The sequence below is a fragment of the Podarcis muralis genome, chromosome 3, assembly GCF_964188315.1.
Source record: "Podarcis muralis chromosome 3, rPodMur119.hap1.1, whole genome shotgun sequence".
Classification (NCBI taxonomy): domain Eukaryota; kingdom Metazoa; phylum Chordata; class Lepidosauria; order Squamata; family Lacertidae; genus Podarcis; species Podarcis muralis.
This window is the reverse complement of record NC_135657.1, coordinates 26,057,479-26,075,842: the sequence shown is the minus strand read 5'-3', so window position 1 is coordinate 26,075,842 and position 18,364 is coordinate 26,057,479. Positions and strand designations below refer to the sequence as shown.

Sequence of the window (18,364 nt, the reverse complement as noted above, 5' to 3'; positions counted from 1 at the left end):
GTCTGGTTCCCAGAATGCAGCTCAGGATTTCTAAAACATGACTGGATGGATATATTCCAGAATTAAGCAAAAGTGAAAAGGGGGGGGGGGGGGCAAGAGGAAACAAACTTTGGCAATCCCACCCACCATTACATGAGATTTTGCCTTTAGGGGCAATCCCCGGAACGTAACCCCATGCAAACTGAGGGATTGCTGTAAAGAGATATTAGCAGCAATGTACTTTTTTAAGGCTCCATTCCATTCTGAACAAAAGGGCTAATTAAATGTAAGAAATATTTAAATCCCTGTGTTATTCAGGTGGGTGGGGGGAGTTAATAAGTAATTATTCTTTGCCACCTGTTCCTGAACATACCAGCAAATTTCCTAAAGACATGGAAGCCACCACTCTGCTGTGCTGCTTTCAACTCCTACGTGATGCCATTGGCTATTTTTCCTTTTAGAAAACCAGATCAGTTGCTGCGTTGACTGTGGAAACTCAACAAAAAGCTTGCTTTAAAAAATAAAATAATAATAAATAATAATTAAAAGCAGCAGTGATTATTCTCGTATGGATGCTAGGTATATTAACCATAGAACAGAAACCAGCTCATTTGCCAAAGATTACAAGGGGTTTAACTTCTCCCATGTTAGGAACAGCCATGCATTTAAGCCTGGTAGGCAAGGGCAATATGGACTTGTATGCAGGCGAGTTCAGGGAACTAGTATGGGCTGGTGAAGGGAAGGCAGAGTGCTCTGTCTCTTGTCTGCATCCAGCAAGGAAACCAAGTGGGTTGCCCAAAGAAGGAAGCCCTCAACCCCAACATCCAGCACAGAAATGCAGCAGGCGGCTGTAAGGCGAACAGAGTTCTTTATCCTGTCTCTGCAAGCCTTCAACAGGTAAGCAGGGCCATCCCTAACCATTAGGCAGAGTGAGACAACTGCCTCAAATGTCAGGTGCAGGGGAGTGCGAGAGTGAGACAAGAGCTATGTGTGCCACACAGCCCCCTGAGGAGAGTTTGGGTTTGATATCCCACTTTATCACTACCCGAAGGAGTCTCAAAGCAGCTAACAATCTCCTTTCCCTGCCTCCCCCACAACAAACACTCTGTGAGGTGAGTGGGGCTGAGAGACCTCAGAGAAGTGTGACTGGCCCAAGGTCACCCAGCAGCTGCATGTGGAGGAGCGGAGATGCGAACCCGGTTCCCCAGATTATGAGTCTACCGCTCTCTGCTGTTCTCTGGTGAGGTGGACACTGCCCCATCAGCATTGCTGAAGCAAGTTTCAACTCTGACTATGGTCAGTTTCTGTCCATGGAATGAGGGGGTTGGGGAGGACCAGCTTGCCCTTCCCTTCATCAGCAGCAACTGTGTATTGAGGAAGTTAGCTATTTTTGCCAGCTGGTTGAGTTCTGTGGGTTTATTTACCAGGCTGCTTTAAAACAGAGCCATGTTCAGAGGTCGCCTACCTGCTAAGAATCAGACATGGGGGGCAGAGGTCAGGTGTTGCCTTCGGAGCCTGCTTTTGGGATTTCTAGAGGTATCTGGATGGCTACAGTTGGAAATGGGGTGCTGGACCAGATGGAACTTTGGATCTGAGCCAGGAGCACTCTCCTTATAGTCTAATGGCAGGAGCAGGGAACATGTGGCTGCCCAGATGTAGCTGGGCTACAACCTATCTGAGAGTATCATCACTGCTTTGCACAACACATTTCATTTTGAAGGCTGATTAAGCAGCCACCTTGCACACACCATCGCCTTGCACACTCACAGCTGGGCTGGGGGTTTTGAGCACTGCCACGTTTGAAATGCAGCAACAAGCAACATATTGGAAAGCCAAAAGGCTTCTGCTGTCATTAAGAAAATGCCTCAAAGTAATGTATATATCACAAACTCAATAAAAATTTCTGGGTCAGGACAGGGACTTGCTGTCGCTCAATATGGGTCGAAATATGGCAAGTGCACCGCACTGCTCCAGAAACATTAAAAAAAAAAACGCATTACAAATCCCAGGTGCACGACTTGCATAGGAGATTCATACGCACTAAAAACAAGTCATGAGTTAGCATGGCAGTACAAATGCTCAGGTTGGCTGAGGTTTAGTGCCAGCAGCGGCGAAAAAGGCTTCCCCACATCCCTCCCCCAAACTTTTAACTGGTACTGCGGTCCTCTTAAACTGAGAGCTGTTGCCCTCCTGTGTTTTGGTGCTTCATGAGGGTTGGGGAAAACTTCCAAGACAAGCGCAAAAATGCAAAAAGTGGGAACTGCACATAGCAAGCGATTCGGAAAGAGGCATGTGGCATTTATGTACTTTGCAGCCGTGCCTCCAAAACCTCTGGCTTGAAAGACAGCCCTCTAACTCCGGGATGCCGCTGACTGAAAAGCCAGCATCGTTCTCCTCCTCCTCCTCCCCTCCCCGATCCCTCCTGCAAGAGATCTGAAGCGGCAGACCCACCTTCCGCATGGCGCAGTACAAGGAAGACCGACTCCTCCGAGATGATGTACTTGTGCAGGGCCACCATGTTGGGCACACAGCGGGGGATGATGGTCTTTCTCTTCCTGCTGTACTCGCTACTTTTCCTTAGACCCTGACAGAGAACAAAAAGGTCAGTTGTACCCTCAGTTGCCTTTGCAGCATGCTGTGCTCGGTGTTTATCAACCAAACTAATCTATCCGAGTTACTCCAGGCTTCAGAGAAGCCACTCATCTGCTGCTCTATGGCCCTCGGTCCCCCGAGGCCCTGCTGATGGCATCTGGCGCAGGTCCAGAGAACAGAAGATGGCACAAAGCTCCCATTAAAATCAATTACATGGGTCAATGTTTTCATTAGAATCTCTCGCAAACCAAGTCATCAGGATGACACTCTGTTATTTCCCCGTGACCTTTTTTTAAAAATCTATTTTGGAGGGTGGGTGGGTGTCGTGCTTTAAGTTGGAGAGTAAGGTGCAAATTTTTACATCCACCCACGTTTCATAGGCAAGCCTTCCCCCCTACACAGACACACACACATACTCCGACCCACTTTTAATGGGTTAGGAGCAAGCACACACCGCTCTGTCTTTCCCTCAGCATGATGGCGTGACACGGTTTGTTTCCCAAAGAGGTTATTACTTCAAAAGGTGGCATGGGCAAAGGGAAGTGTGATGAGGGGAGCCTTGCTGCTGGTAAACATACAGATAAAATGTGTTTCAGGAAACTAAAGCAGGTTTTGCCAGCCTGGTGCCCTCCAGATGTTTTGGATTTGTGGTCCTAAAAATCTGGGGGCCACCAGATTGGCAAAGGTTACACAAAGGTCATAAGCATCCATTTGATGGCTTCACATTGCGCATTTTGTTTTACAAACTTGCTAAGAGGAGACAGAAGGAGATGTTGCATTGCCACCCTTAGCTGACACAGACCTCACGGAACACCTTTTCCTATCATAATCTCAGGCACAACAATAAAAGGCATCATAGATGGTTCAGGAGAGGCGGATATCCTGAAAGTGGAAAGTGGGGGACTTTTTTCAGCCTGACGGTGTCATGCGATTTCCCCTTGTGCGCTAAACTCCACAAACAGTATGGAAACCAGGGGGGCTCATATTCGCTTCTGGGGGCCACACACCAGCGGTTGGCAAGGCCAGAACCAAAAGTCGTCAGAGGTAGGAATGTAACATTTGCCTTTGTTCATTATTATTATTATTATTATTATTATTATTATTATTATTATTATTACTTATTAAATTTGAGCCGAAGAATTGATGCTTTTGAATTATGGTGCTGGAGGAGACTCCTGAGAGTCCCATGGACTGCAAGAAGATCAAACGCATCCATTCTTAAGGAAATCAGCCCTGAGTGCTCACTGGAGGGACAGATCCTGAAGCTGAGGCTCCAATACTTTGGTCACCTCATGAGAAAAAAAGACTCTCTGGAAAAGACCCTGATGTTGGGAAAGATGGAGGGCACAAGGAGAGGGGACAACAGAGGACGAGATGGTTGGACAGTATTCTCAAAGCTACCAGCATGAGTTTGACCAAACTGCGGGAGGCAGTGGAAGAGAGAAGTGCCTGGCATGCTCTGGTCCATGGGGTCGCGAAGAGTCAGACATGACTAAACGACTAAAAAACAACAACAACAACAACCCTATACCCATATATCTACAATATAAAAAATACATAATAAAAATAAGAACAAAGACATACTCCTCCCCTTCCACAACACATTTAAAGGGGTATCGGATGTTCAATCAGTCAAAGGCATGGTTGAAGAGGAACATTTTTGCCAGGCACTTAGAGGGGTACAATGAAGGCGCCAGCCAAACTTCCCTGGGGAGAGCATTCCACAAACAGGGAGCCACTGCAGAAAAAGCCCATTCTCTGGGTGCCACCTTCTGGAGCTCTCCTGGAGGAGGCACCTGAAGAAGGCCCTCAGAAGGTGATCTCAGGGTCCAGGCAGTTTCATATGGAGAGAGGTGGTCCTTAAGGTTTGTTTCTACACACATACCTCTCTATCCTCCATGCAGACAAGCAAGAGGCTCTATTTTGTGTTGATGCCATATGAGCCTCACCAACTCAGGGGATAACCAGCAATACTCTGACAGATTATCTCAGTGATCAAGCTGGGATATAAGGGTTCAGCTGGGCCCCTAAGGTACCCTGGACCTTAGTTGTTCAAGGCTTTATCAATTAGTGGCTGTGGCACTTTGGGGTCTTGATTTTGTTGACTGAATCTGTGGGCAGGCGAGGAGACAAACATCAGCGCACCAAGTGATATAGGAAAAAATAATGACTTACCTTCAGTATAAATGTCTGCTGTGTCCTAGTATCCATTACCAGCAAAACCTAAATGAAACCAGCAATTACAAAAATGCAGGCAATTTGTATGAGCTTTCACGGAACAGCTCTTATGGCCTCCTCTCTGTATATCAGAGAGTACAAGACCCCCGCAAAGGAACTCTACAAAAACCCTCGAATATAGGCAACAACTCATTGCATTTTTAGAAAAACAGCAATGCTGCAAAAGCTTAACAAGACAGTGGGTCATTCAAGAATGCAACGTGATAGTGGGGTGTTATCAGCCTTTACACACCAGTACACAACACTCAAACTCCCACTTGATTTTAGAGTGTTTGCTATCTACTATTTTAATAATGTGTATGTTCCCACCCAGGGACCACTGACTTTGCTGCTTTGTTTTGAGAGGGGCATTACAGAGAACCAGTTTGCCACAGCAGGAGAACAATGTATGAGCGACAGAGGAAGAAGCAACTTTTAATAGGAGTCTTATCTGTTGTGCAAATCAGACCCTTTGCAGAATATGACTGCATCAGCTTAGAACAAAATCGAGAGAAGTCCACTTTCTTCTCAAATATGATGAACACAGCCACAGCTACACCACCCTCGCCCAATGTGTTAGCATTACCTTTGTCAATGCTAATGTCCTGGTTTATCTCATAGTCATAAATGGTTGGGTGATGACACCTAATTTGGGCTTGTATTTATTGAATATCTGAAGTGTAAACTTGCTACAGGGATGCCCATGGTTAGCTCCGGTCCTTATCCAGTGGCAATTATCCAGATACTCTGAACACAGACACCTGCAAGTGGTCAGAACTTCTAGAATCATGTTTGATCCTCATACCAAGATTTCCCCCAAAGCTAAAGAGCTTCTGTTGCAGAACTCATTCAGAGCATGATCCATATGCGTATTGTGGACATTTAAAGATCTCATATATAGTAGGGCTGCCATACGTCCGGAATTTACCAGTCATAGCCGGGATTCATCTGCTGAAAATGGTGTCTGGCTGGAATTATCAGGAAGTGGCTAAAATGTCCAGGAAAACCCGGGCATATGGCAGCCCATATTGGCAATGTTGATTTTTTAGCAATTTTCCTAAAAAAAAATATAGGTAAAAACTTCCATTTTATTTTATTTATTTTGAGGGGGGGGAAAGCTCAACAACTTCTGCATCTGGATTTTCACTTTCTGAAATATGGCAACCCTAGTATATAGTTTGTTTATTTGTGTATTGTAAATTATCTATGATTCTATTATTTATCCCAGTTAATACAATGAAGACTTCTAACAACATGCAATAAAAGCAACATTCAATAAAAGTTCCAAAACGCTAGGTAATAATTCTAGCTTCATGGAGATCAGTAACAAAATGGTGTGGCATATTCATGGTTCGTGTCCAGAAAAGTCACTCTATTCCCTCTTCCACCCATTTTCCACGGCCCCCGCCTCTGCCAACAGACAGTCATCACTCTTTGCCCATTGAAAAGGCTCAGTCCTTGCTATTATGTTTTTGAGGTGTTCTCCCTCCCCGCAGTCTCTCCACTCCATGGAAATATTATTTGTACTTCGGAAAACCCTAGGGTTCGTTCCCAAGTGGGATGATACTTTTCCTTGCAGGCGTGTAATGCCATTTTGGCTACATGAAGAACAGCACTCAGATAAATGAATTCACTTCTAGCATATACATACACACAAGTGCTGATTCTATGTCCCTAGGTTGGTGAGTTTCCCATCAAGATTTTATAAGATTGCAAATCAGGGCTATTTAAAAGCAGACTAGGAACTGATAGGATAAATCATAGCAGGAAAATTGAGCTGTGGTCTCCCTGTTTAGCCACAAGGCAAGGGTGGAAAAGACATGCCAAATTAAAATAGATAAAAATGCTTAGAAAGTGATACATCAATTTTCCCAGGGACTTTGTCTTTTCAACCAAGTTTGTTTTCAGCTAGCTAACATTCACATTGAGGCAGTAAATACAAGAACATATGTGATTTTTTTTTAAATGTGCCCTTTGACTGTCAATTTTTCCCAAACAGGTGTTGGTTAAATGATTATAAATTGGCCCCTGGATACACCTCTTCAACTGAGCCGTACAGGACTGGAGATAATATAATTAGAGTAAAAACATCAGGCTGGTGAATGCTTTCCATCTGCTTGGCAATAATGTTTAGTTAACAATAGTCTTTAAAAAGAAGCACCTTCAACTTCCCTTCTTAAAGTTATTTATAGGGCCATTCTTAACACCCCAGCACTCTTGCTAACAAGAGCTTTAGCCACTTGGAAATTATAAGCCATACGGCTAATTCCGAAAAAGAAACGTCTGCACACAACATCTGCAGCTCTCCAATTTTAAATGAAGCAACCTCATTTTAGAGTCATTTCTTAATGAATGGGCCTACGACTCTGTATTAATATTATCATTGCATACACAAAGATCATAAGGAGCCAAGCATTTATTTGGGGGGGGGGGGGGAGAATACCAACACAAGGCTAATCGGTAGTGAAGCCGTCAGCATAAAGGACAGAATAATAGCTTCTTTAACCCACAAGAGGGCTGGATCATTTGTAGGCTAGAACATACCAATTTAATAACACTGCTCATGGCTTTGCTCACCTTTATAAAGACAAAAATCTAATTTGGACTAATTTGATATGATCGTCTTCCCAATCAAAAGCGCCCAACACAGACTTTCATTTCAGGATAAAACAACTGCTGTAACCAAGCCGTCATGAAATAATTACCTTTGATAGCATATCATTATTGGGACAAATACCATTAAAAGAATGCTCCCTTTAATTCTTCCTGTACCTCCCAACTAGTATGTGGGGTGGCTCTTAATTGTTTAAGCAGGAGTAGGTCACATGTTGACCACAAGCCACATCAACTCTTCCCCAGAATCTCCACAAATGACCTTGAGCACAGCTCACCCACATCCTATTCTTGTCAACTGCAGAAGCGCCATTTTTGCTGAGCTTTGCCAACTCAAAGCTGGAAACAATGGCCAACCACTTCGTCAAGCACTGCTCACCAATCTTCGATCTCCTCCTATTTTTCACGTCAGGCCTTGATGGAAGCAGGCACCAATTTTCTTGCAACTGTGAAAATTCTACGCTCAAAATTCACCAGCAATCCTCCTATTTTTCACGTCAGGCCTTGATGGAAGCAGGCACCAATTTTCTTGCAACTGTGAAAATTCTACGCTCAAAATTCACCAGCAAGGTAAAAAGAGGAAAGCCAATCCTAACAATACACACTTCCATTTTGTTTTAACAGAGAACTGTTCCTTTTAGCAACCTTGTTTTTTAAGTAAAGGTAAAGGTAAATGACCCTTGGATGGTTAAGTCCAGTCAAAGGTGTCCGTGGGGTGCGGCATCTTGCTTCAGACTAAGGGAGCCAGCGTTTGTCCGCAGACAGCTTTCCGGGTCATGTGGCCAGCATGATTAAACTGCTTCTGGCACATGAGAACATCGTGACGGAAACCAGAGTGCACGGAAACGTCCTCTACCATCCCGCCACAGTGGTACCTATTTTTCTACTTGCACTGATATGCTTTCAAACTGCTAGGTTGGCAGGAGCTGGGACAGAGCAACGTTAGCTCACCCTGTCACATGAATTCGAACCTCCAACCTCTTTCCTTTTTTAGTAAATAGCGTAGAAGCAGATGCACTGGTATAGCCACAGAAATATCGTCTATTTTTATGAAGGCTCTGATATACGTATCACTAATACATGTGGTAAGATCACAGCATACCACCTCCTGGCTCACGTCAGATTTCATACATTTCCATGGGCGGTGAACCACCATTTTGTCAGCATTCATGACTTGCCAAATGGCCACATGCCCAAGAAGCCACCATTATCTCAACTGTTTGCCCACCAGTGAAATTCTAGGCAGGTTTACCCAGAAGTCAGTCATTTATGTTTAATAGGGCTTTCCCTTGTTTTTATGTCTTTAGGATTGCCGTCTAAATCTTCACCTGACAAAATTAAGATGTTTTGACCAGGGAGGCTTGAGGAATATGATTTCTGTGAATTCCGATGTGAACTGACATGCCCTGCTGGATGAATTGTGAAGATCAGAATATAATTATCCTTCTGATTTTGTACTTCCCAAGACTTGGTGATACGATTCTCAGCTAAAAAATTAAATGCTCATGCAGTTTTTATTGAGTTAAGAGACTCCATCAGTGTGATACGTTGCCTGGCTGTACCTGTAAAGGTAAAAAAGGTAAAGGACCCCTGGATGGTCCAGTCAAACCTAACTGTGGAGTGTGCTGCTCATCTTGCTTCAGTGAATGTGACATCTGAAAACGAGCCCTGATTTAAAAAAAAAGCTTTCTGAACTCTAAACCAACACAATCACCTCATACTTTAAACCCCTGATTAGCTACTACTTGTACTAGGATGGAGTGAAGCAGCATCTCAACTCCACTGTCAGCCCTCAAAGGAGTCTGCTAGCAAGTTCTGCCACTAAGGATGCAAGCCTTCCTCACCATAGCTTAGTGGTAAAGAATCTGTTTTGGATAAAGAAGGTTCTAGGTTCAATCTGCAGCATCCCCAGGTAGGGCTTGAAACTCTGGAGAGACTCTGCCAGTCAGTGTAGACAATACTGAGCTAGGTGGACCCATGGTCTGACTCAGTACAGTCGTATTCGGAAGTTGAACGCCTTGCGAGTCGAATGTTTTGCCTCCCAAATGCCGCAACCCTGGAAGTGAGAAGTTCTGGTTTGCAAACTTTATTTGGAACCCAAACGTTCGATGTGGGTTCCGCAGCTTCCGATTGGCTGCTGGAGCTTCCTGCAGCCAATCGGAAGCCGCACCTTGGATTCTGAACGTTTTGGAAGTCGAACAGACTTCCAGAACAGATTCCGCTCCACTTCCGAGGTACGACTGTATAAGGCACCTTCTTATAGTCCCTTTGCTCTAGTCTAGATGAGCAAAGCAGAAAGAAAAGACTAGGCTATGATCCCCAAAGCGGCTGTATTTGGACAGGGGCCTCTGGTTCTCTCTGGTTTGCTTTCAACTGCTCTGCAGCCAAAATGGCACCTCTCCATAATGGCGCCCATCACAGTAGGACTTTGGGGCAGGATTCCAGGGTCCCACACAGCTATGTGGGGCAGAAGGGCCAGAAAACACAGCAGAGCCGGAGTTCCGCATTTAGAAGCGAACAATTTGATCCACTTTACCATCTAAACAGGGTGTGGGTGGGTGTCCCCATTAAGACCATTAAGCACTGAGCCTAAAATGACAAAACTGCACAACTGCCTCTCCGACAACTTAGTGAGGTTTTTTTTATTAAAAAAAAACCCAGCTGACTACAAAACCTTTACTAATGCTTTAAAGACAAATATACAGATCACATTGAAACAGTAAGAGGAAAAACCAAGTCAATGCCTTCAAAGGCCTCTTTGTGCTTTGACAGTAGTTTCAGTCTCCAAGTCAGCAGTATAAAGCTCTAAAAATTGCATGTAAAATTAGGACAAATTATTGTAAGTGGAGCAGCAAGGGAACATTAACGATATCTAAGACAGTAACACGGTAATTTCGGAAGAGGGCAGGGCTGCAAAACAAGAAATAAAGAAATAATCCCACTTTATTTTTACGTCCCCAAAGTTGAGGATTGACACAAATACTGTTATTGTAACTTTGTAACTGTGCAAAGGTGTACCGTATTTTTTCCGTGTATTAGACGAGGTTTTTTGACTAAAAATTATGCCAAAAACTGGGGTTGTCCAATACACGGGTAGTGGGGGGGGGAGCTACACACCACCAGCCAGCTGGTTGACGGGAGCGCAACTTCCCTCGATGCTGCTGCGCACGGGAAACAATCTAGGGAGTGTTTCCTGCCCGTAGCTGCATGGGGAGAGAAGCTCAACAGCTTTGGGCCGTCTCCCCTCATTTTCTTAAAACTGAGTCCCCCAAAATAGTGGGGGGGTCCTTATACATGGGGGCGTCTTATAGATGGGAAATTACGGTACTTAACTGCAAATCAAGGAACCTGCAGCCCATATGGATGCTTTAAAAACATTTCCACTGAAATAAATGGGGTTCAGTCCCAGGATTGCACAGCATTGCAGCCTTGGCTCCACATGAAGACTTAGGCTGGCAAAATCTAAATTACTCCCCGTTCCACCCCGTCACTATAAAATAAAATAATTGGGATCGAACAGTTTTGTTTACCAAAAAAAGGAGAAGGGAAGAAAAGTTTTGTGAAAATAAATAAATGCATTTTTAAAAAACAAAAACTGGAGGGTTGTTTATTTGTTTTTAAGCTGGAAAATAACCACAATTTAGCCTAAAGAAAAGAGTTGATTTTTTTTAAAAAACAAACAAACCTTTAAACACACAGAAATTAGCAACTGTTTCGGTATGCTAATTTTTTTTAATTAAAAGATACTTCTGCAGCAAGAGCTCTTTCATATGCACTGCTGACTCTTCATCAAAAGCAAAGTTTCCAACTTAACACCAGCCTAGCTGGTGGCAGCCTGAAGGTTTACCATCTGCTGCCACCCCAAGTCACGGTGGCCACCTTCAGAACATATGCATCAAAGCGCCAAGATAAGAGACAGAAGGAATGCTGCAGAAGTCAGCAGAAAGGGAGGGGAGCCGAAAGCCCAGAGGCGGGCAACAGGCAAGCCACCAGAAAAAGGGAATATGGCGAATCGCGAAGTCACCTTATTCAACTCCCAGCCAAGGTCACAAGGGACACAACTAGATGAACTACGAGCCAGGAATAAAATGCGCCTGTCTCCAGTCGGCTTTTCCTTCAACAGAAACTTGCATAGATGGATTCGGAGGGACAATTTGCGTATCAGGGGGTAGTAAAACACCCCACAGGGACTCAATTCTGCTTCCCTGGATCAGTTTTTGTTTGCAAAACTCCGTAAGACATTCAGCGCTTTATGGGAAGAGGCATAGCTGGGTGGTAGAGCATCTGCCTTGCATGCAGAAGGTCCCAGGTTCAATCCCTGGCCTCTCCAGTTTGCGCTGAAAACCCAGAGAGCTGCTGCCAGTCAGTGTAGACCGTACTGAACTAGATGGACCAATAGTCCAACTCGGTGTAAGACAATGTCCTAGGTCTGCACCTCAATACTTTCCATTGGCTGGTGTAAAACAGAATCCCAAATGGAGACCCAAGGAGTATAAAATAAAGAAATTTCACAAAGGTATCTCCGTCGGTAAAACGTGAGACTCTTAAATTTTAGGCTCATGAATTCAAGTCCAATGTTGGGCAAAAGATTCCTGCACTGCAGGGGTTGGACTTACGATGACCCTTGTGGTCCCGTCCAACTCTACAGCTCTATGCTCTATGAAACTGAGGGTCAGAGTACATGTTTTATGTGAGAATGTGGCGATCACACAGGGTCCCCGGACGTTTGACGGTCTATTAATCCCTGTGCCACCACTGTGATTGCTTCCCTGCTGCCACCAACCCGTTTCTCTCGGGTACACAGTGAGTCCAGGCAGTTGTTAACCTTAAACCAAATAAACAAGTTTATTTTATAAGCCTTAACAAGTTTATGGTTTCAGGTGGTTTCTTGTCAGTCTCTTAATCTTAGGTTCTTACCAGCCTATACCTTCCTAATAACTTCTAACTAATTATCCCAACTGTCTATCTGACTCCTCGTAACAGATTCTCTCACTCTCTCACATCAAACTATCCCAACCCACAGACTTATCCTCCCTCTCTCTTCTCTAACACCCGACTAACGCCTTAACAACACTAACTCTAACTCCTCCCCTTGGGTTCCCACTAGCCAATCACTTCACACTCATTTAACCCTTTCCTTATGACCCAGTATGATGTCACCTAGGAGGGCAAACGCCACAAAGAAACCTGTGACTGGATTTCCCCTGTGTCGCCTTCTTTACTTCAAAGCAGATACACGAGCTACTAATGTGATCTGATAGGGGGAAGCAGCGCTGCAGGGGAAGCATTTACCCCCTTTCCCCCATGCCACCACCACCCCGATCTATTTGCTCCACATACACTGAAGCTGCTGCTAGGCCCAGGGGAAAGGGGCATATGGGCACCATACAGGAATTTGCTCTTTCCAAGAACTCAGAGAAGGACAGCATCTTTGCCAAGTTATAATTCCCAGGATTCTTTGGGCAATACCATAAGACATGTAATGTTTGCTGCATGGCCTACACCTAAAGCAACCAACTTTTCTATCTCTGGAAACTTTTCCCCTGATGCGGGATGGAGAGGGGTGTATTTTCACCACACAACCTGGCCTCCTCGCAGACACGACTGCCAGGGTATTGAATTGCAAATCCAAAGAGAGATTTAATATTAAATTGGGATTGAAGTTCTTATCTTACAAATGTGGGGAAACCCCTTGCTTTCCTTGCAATTCGCTTTCGTCATCTTCTTTTTTCCGCCACGCATTGATTAAAGAAAAGTAAGACCACAAGGAGCTAAATAAAACTGGTTCAGTCTCTGGTCTGCCAGTTGGCTATTCCTGGCCCTAGACCACCTGCAAAAACCTCCTTCAGGCGGCAAAAAAAATCCTCATTTGCTGGCTGCCCTTTCTTCCTCTTGATTTCTGCTTGCCAGCAAGTGAGAGCAAAAGAGAGGCTGAGCACATCTGGCAAGCTCTGTATTTGCTGATCTTGGGTTCTGTTTTTCCCTTATTTGCAAGGCTGGCCTAGAAGGCAGTGACTGTTGCCTTCCGCTAACAGACTGCCAGCATCTCATAGGTCTCTGCCGCTGAAGTGCTCAAGCTCCGTCCTGCTCCTATGCAAACAGTTCTGGCTTGTGCACCAGCAGTGGATGAATCCCACACATGGATGCACCCCAAGACTTGCAGCTATCTGCTCCATCCCTCCTGGTGAAGGATTAGGAGGTTAAGTCGTTCCTGGACCATCCCACCGTCTTACAGATTTATACAGTATACACAGCTGAAAGCTATCATCGGCTTGGTCAAATTGCTCTTGCCGTCTAGGCTCTTTAATAAATACGCAAAGAAAGGAACACCAGACCAGATCAGACCCTTATAAGTAGATGTAAGCAGATGAGAATGAAAAAGACGTTGACTTACAAGCCTGACCTAGTGACACTGGAGGAAATGGAACTAAATTGACTCAAATCTAAGCGCTCTGACCAAAGAGGTCTGCAATCCAGGCGGCAAGACATTACTGAGAGGTCTCCTAGCGTTGCAAGCTTAATGCATCATACATCGAAAGGGAGATGTTACTAGTTAGTCCCAAGGCCACATGTTTTACTGCACTGACATCCATCAGGTATTTGTATTTATTTCTTGTGTCTTTATTTCTTGTGTCTTTATTTCTAACCAACAAGCAGTGGGTTGCCCACTCCTTCCCAACAGCAATCATATTTCTGAACATGGACACAGTGCAATAAGAACATGATTATCAGTGTACAAGGTCCCTTACAGGGTAGCAAGAAGAAACATTGGTAGTCCCTGCCTGAATAGGCTAACAGAATGAAATATGACGTAGAGGAACACCAGAGGTAGAGGGGAATATAAGAGACAACAGTTATTGGAGAAGCATTCAGTTCAGTTTTGTGAGGAGTATTGTTTTGCTTGTTACTGTGTTGTGTATTTTTGTGTTTTTATATTGCAAACTGCCCTGTGATCCTCGGATGAAGGGTGGTATAGAAATTTAATTAATTAATACTAATAATAAGAAATTTGAGCCACTTGCAAAGTCCTGATCTGGCAATGGGTGCAAATGGCTCCAGCATCCAAACAGAGTGTTGGGACCTTGGCTGGGAGGGCTGTACAGAAAGAAACCTGCTTCCTCCCTCCTTCTCAGCTTAACATATCCAACTCCCTCCCCTCAACAACCATTTCCATTTCTAGCAAACAGAGGACAGTCTCAGCTGCCAGAAGAATTCTAGTGCATGAGCCTAGTTCAGGCATAGGCAAACTCGGCCCTCCAGATGTTTTGGGACTACAATTCCCATCATCCCTGACCACTGGTTCCTGTTAGCTAGGGATGACGGGAGTTGTAGTCCCAAAACATCTGGAGGGCCGAGTTTGCCTATGCCTGAACTAGTCCACATGCTTTGGGAATCTGGCATTTTCAATATTTTGGATATCGAAGGGTTGGGCATCTGTAACCATCACTCCAAGTAAAATGTTATGCAAGTCAAGAGTCTTGACTTATATATAATATATGAAGACTCCTGATTTGCTCTGTCTCTGTGTGTGATTTCTATAGCAGGTCTCATGCTTCATATTCGTTGTCTCAATAATTCTTATAACCGTGTAAGTATGCTTATCCTAAGAAAGAGTGCGGGTTGTTTACCTAAGTCAAAGATACAGAATGTCCCTGCTCACCATGAAGAATCACATTCCCTTGGAAAAGAGTTGCCAGCAGCACAGCAAGAGTAGGAGGAGCCAATGCTTGCTGTGGGAAAGCATACAGCCACACCCATTTCCCTCTCTCTCTCCATTACACAAACACACATAAACACACAGACACAAATACAAACACACCCTGCAGGTCACACATCCTCTGTCCCTGGTAACACTATCCTGTGAGAGTATGTGACTGAACTGGTATATGAACCAGGCATTTCCACCTCGCAACTGAGGTGCTAAACTCAGAATTTAGAGTACAGATCAAATGCACACATTATGAAAGGGCACGTTTAAAATTTTCAAATAAATGAAAGAAATAAACCTCATCTGAGTGACTACAAGGAACCATCAAAAGGCTGGCAGATTAAATGCTGAATGAAGAAGTGCGCCTTTAAAAGTTAAACAGCCCATTTCATTAGCATGTCACCCAAGTTTGACTTGGATCACTAATTGGCTATACTTAACCAGGGCAGTCACTTTAATTGCAGCATCTCTTTGGTCTCTCAATTAGGCTTACAAGAGCCACATCTTGTTCATAAATGTTTACTCAAGACAAAACGAAATTACCCTGGATGGAATCTGGAGGTATTTTATCCCACATATACTAAAAATAAGGAGGTAGGGAACCATCATTTTCTGCCCCATAGTTTTTAACTTGGGGGGGGGGGGGTTTGAAAAGAACAAGGAGAAACACCTTTTTAAAATTCACTTTTATTCTCCTCTGTTGCCCTACGCCACACACACACACACACACACACACACACACACACACACACACGCAAACCTCCAACTAACTCCCCAGACTCTCACACCAACTCCACTGAACGTATATATATTTTTCCATGTTTCCGTCTCACCTAATACCGAAAGACCAAAACTGCAGTCTTTCCTAGAACGTAAGAAAAGCCGTGCCGGATCAGGATATGTAGCCCATCTAGTCCAGCATCCCATTCACACATGTACTTTGTACGTATGCTGTGTACGCAGCCACAAAATGTTTGACCAGCTCCAGTACGGGGGGCGGGGGGCAAAACTGGAGCATAGCAAGTAGGGAGAGAGGACCCACCCTAAAGGAACTCCTGTTTTGAAGTTAGTTCTGGGCCTCCCTTCAAGTTGCACCCAAGTTGAAAGAAAACGAAACATGCATGCCTTGAGAACCTGTTTGTCAGCATTTGCAGCATTTACACTTACCTTTTGAGTAAAATCGGGACGTCATCTTTTGGGGGGACGGGATGCACAATTTTCCATCTTACTTTCTTTCAAAGCTGCCATTTCTAAAAGCAACCTGGCACCTTATTTGGCATGTTTTTAGCTACAGCATAGTAGCCGGGGCATAGCGTTTTTTTAAAATATAGAAATTTCACTGGGCCCTTTTTGCAGACTGGCACCATATTCTTTAGCTCAAATATATTTTGCATGACCTTACATGAATTGCTTAGATAAAAGCCTTTCCCTCCCCCCTTCTACTTTTGTTATTTTAAAGTGCAGATGCATTTGAGTCATTTTCCCTCTTTGTTTCATATCCTTAAGATCCGCAGCTTCAAAGACAGAATGTCAGCATGCAGTCGATTTATGACTGAACTCTTGAAGAGACACTGAAGAATTACCTTGTCAATCACCCCAAGGACTCTAAAGGCCTTCAGTTCCTCGGCAGGGCTCCTTAGGTTCCAAGAGGGCCTTGAACTTAGTGATCCTGGAGGCTAATGGAAGATATCAAAGATTACAACATCAATCAGGGTGGTACTTGAAGGAAGACTGCCTGCTGGAGCAAATGCCAGGCTGAAGGAAACTAAATTTATCATAAATCAGAGAGAGGGAAGATGAAAGAAGTTTGCTGTTTGTCCTTAATGCAAAAAAGGAAGCAGGGGGAGTTGATAGTAAATAAATCGCTGGGACACTGAAAATGGAAATGTGGCAAAAAGGAATATTAATATTTTAAGAAAAAAATATTAAGAATTTAGACACTTCTTTGTGCATGCAAGGAATCTCGGGTACATTGCTATAGAAACCCCACCCGTATCCATTACTCTGGGTTTGAAGGAAGAGGAACAAAAATAAGAGTGACAAAAGTATAGCAGAGAAACTACAGCAATGTTTTGTGCCATTATTCAGTCTTGACTTTCATTAGAAAAACAACAACCCTAAAACCAAAAAAGTGATTTGCTAAATAGCCTGACTTTAAACTAACTATGGATTGTGAACCTAATTCTTGTTCCCCAACATAAACGTATAAGTAAGGGACATCCTTTCCCTCCAAGGAGATGCACTTAGTGGTCACAACTCCAAGTGGGGCAGAAGAGAGAGTTAATCTGCCACCCCCCCAAATCAGTCACATTTTGACAGAAGGTAGAAATTCCCTAATTAGATTAGTTGTTTAAAAAAAGGTAAAGGACCCCTGACAGCTAAGTCCAGTAACGAACAACTCTGGGGTTGCGGTGCTCATCTCGCTTTACAGGCCAAGGGAGCTGGCGTTTGTCCACAGACAGTTTTTCCGGGTCATGTGGCCAGCATGACTAAGCCGCTTCTGGCGAAACCAGAGCAGCGCAGGGAAACGCCGTTTACCTTCCCGCCAGAGTGGTACCTATTTATCTACTTGCACTTTTTTGGCATGCTTTCGAACTGCTAGGCTGGCAGAAGCTGGGACCGAGCAACCAGAGCTCACCCCGTTGTGGGGATTCGAACCGCTGACCTTCTAATCGGCAAGCCCAAGAGGCTCAGTGGTTTAGGCCACACCGCCACCCACATGTTAGGAAACACCAATTCCCCTCAAACAGCTGCAATTCCCAGTTAACTTTTGAGGAGGGATTGAGTGTTAAACCACTCAGAGAGCTACACTGAGGGGAATGGGGGGGTTTCCTAACAATTCTCAGCACCCTTAGAAATGACAGCTCCCAGAATTCTTTGGGGGAAGCCATGATTGTTCAAAGTGCTTTGAATGTGTGGTGTGAATGTGGCCTTAGTAAAACCCCACCCCAATACCTCTGTTCAGACCGTCTACTTCTGTGTCAATGCACAAGAGAGCAGTGAGGTTAAGCCAAGCAGCCCTTTCCCCCATTTTATACTCTGAGAAGCTGCTCCTCCTGGTGTCTGCATGAACAGCACAAATCTCTACAGGGAAGTGCAGCTGTACACCTGAAGGCTTCTAGTTGCCCTGCTTAAAAGGAAAAAAATGGTTCTAGTTTGTGGGGAGGTTTCAGGAGGGCAGGAGGCAAAAATAAACAAATGTCTTTTTCTTCTTTCTCACCTCCCTTCTCATAACCCCTCAAAAACACTATGTGA

The 18,364-nt window shown here is 44.3% G+C and overlaps 1 protein-coding gene across 3 annotated transcripts in view; it reads right to left on the bottom strand.

Moving 5' to 3' along the window:
- Positions 1-18,364, bottom strand: part of RPS6KC1 (ribosomal protein S6 kinase C1) — a 98,471-nt gene that overhangs the window by 25,452 nt on the left and 54,655 nt on the right. For all 3 annotated transcript variants that reach the window (XM_077925569.1, XM_028724667.2, XM_028724669.2), the window contains 3 exons: positions 16,693-16,785; positions 4,747-4,794; positions 2,431-2,563 (listed from right to left, as the gene is read on the bottom strand). In XM_077925569.1, coding sequence (XP_077781695.1) covers positions 2,431-2,563; positions 4,747-4,794; positions 16,693-16,785 — 274 coding nt within the window. The remainder of the gene's footprint in view (positions 1-2,430; positions 2,564-4,746; positions 4,795-16,692; positions 16,786-18,364) is intronic.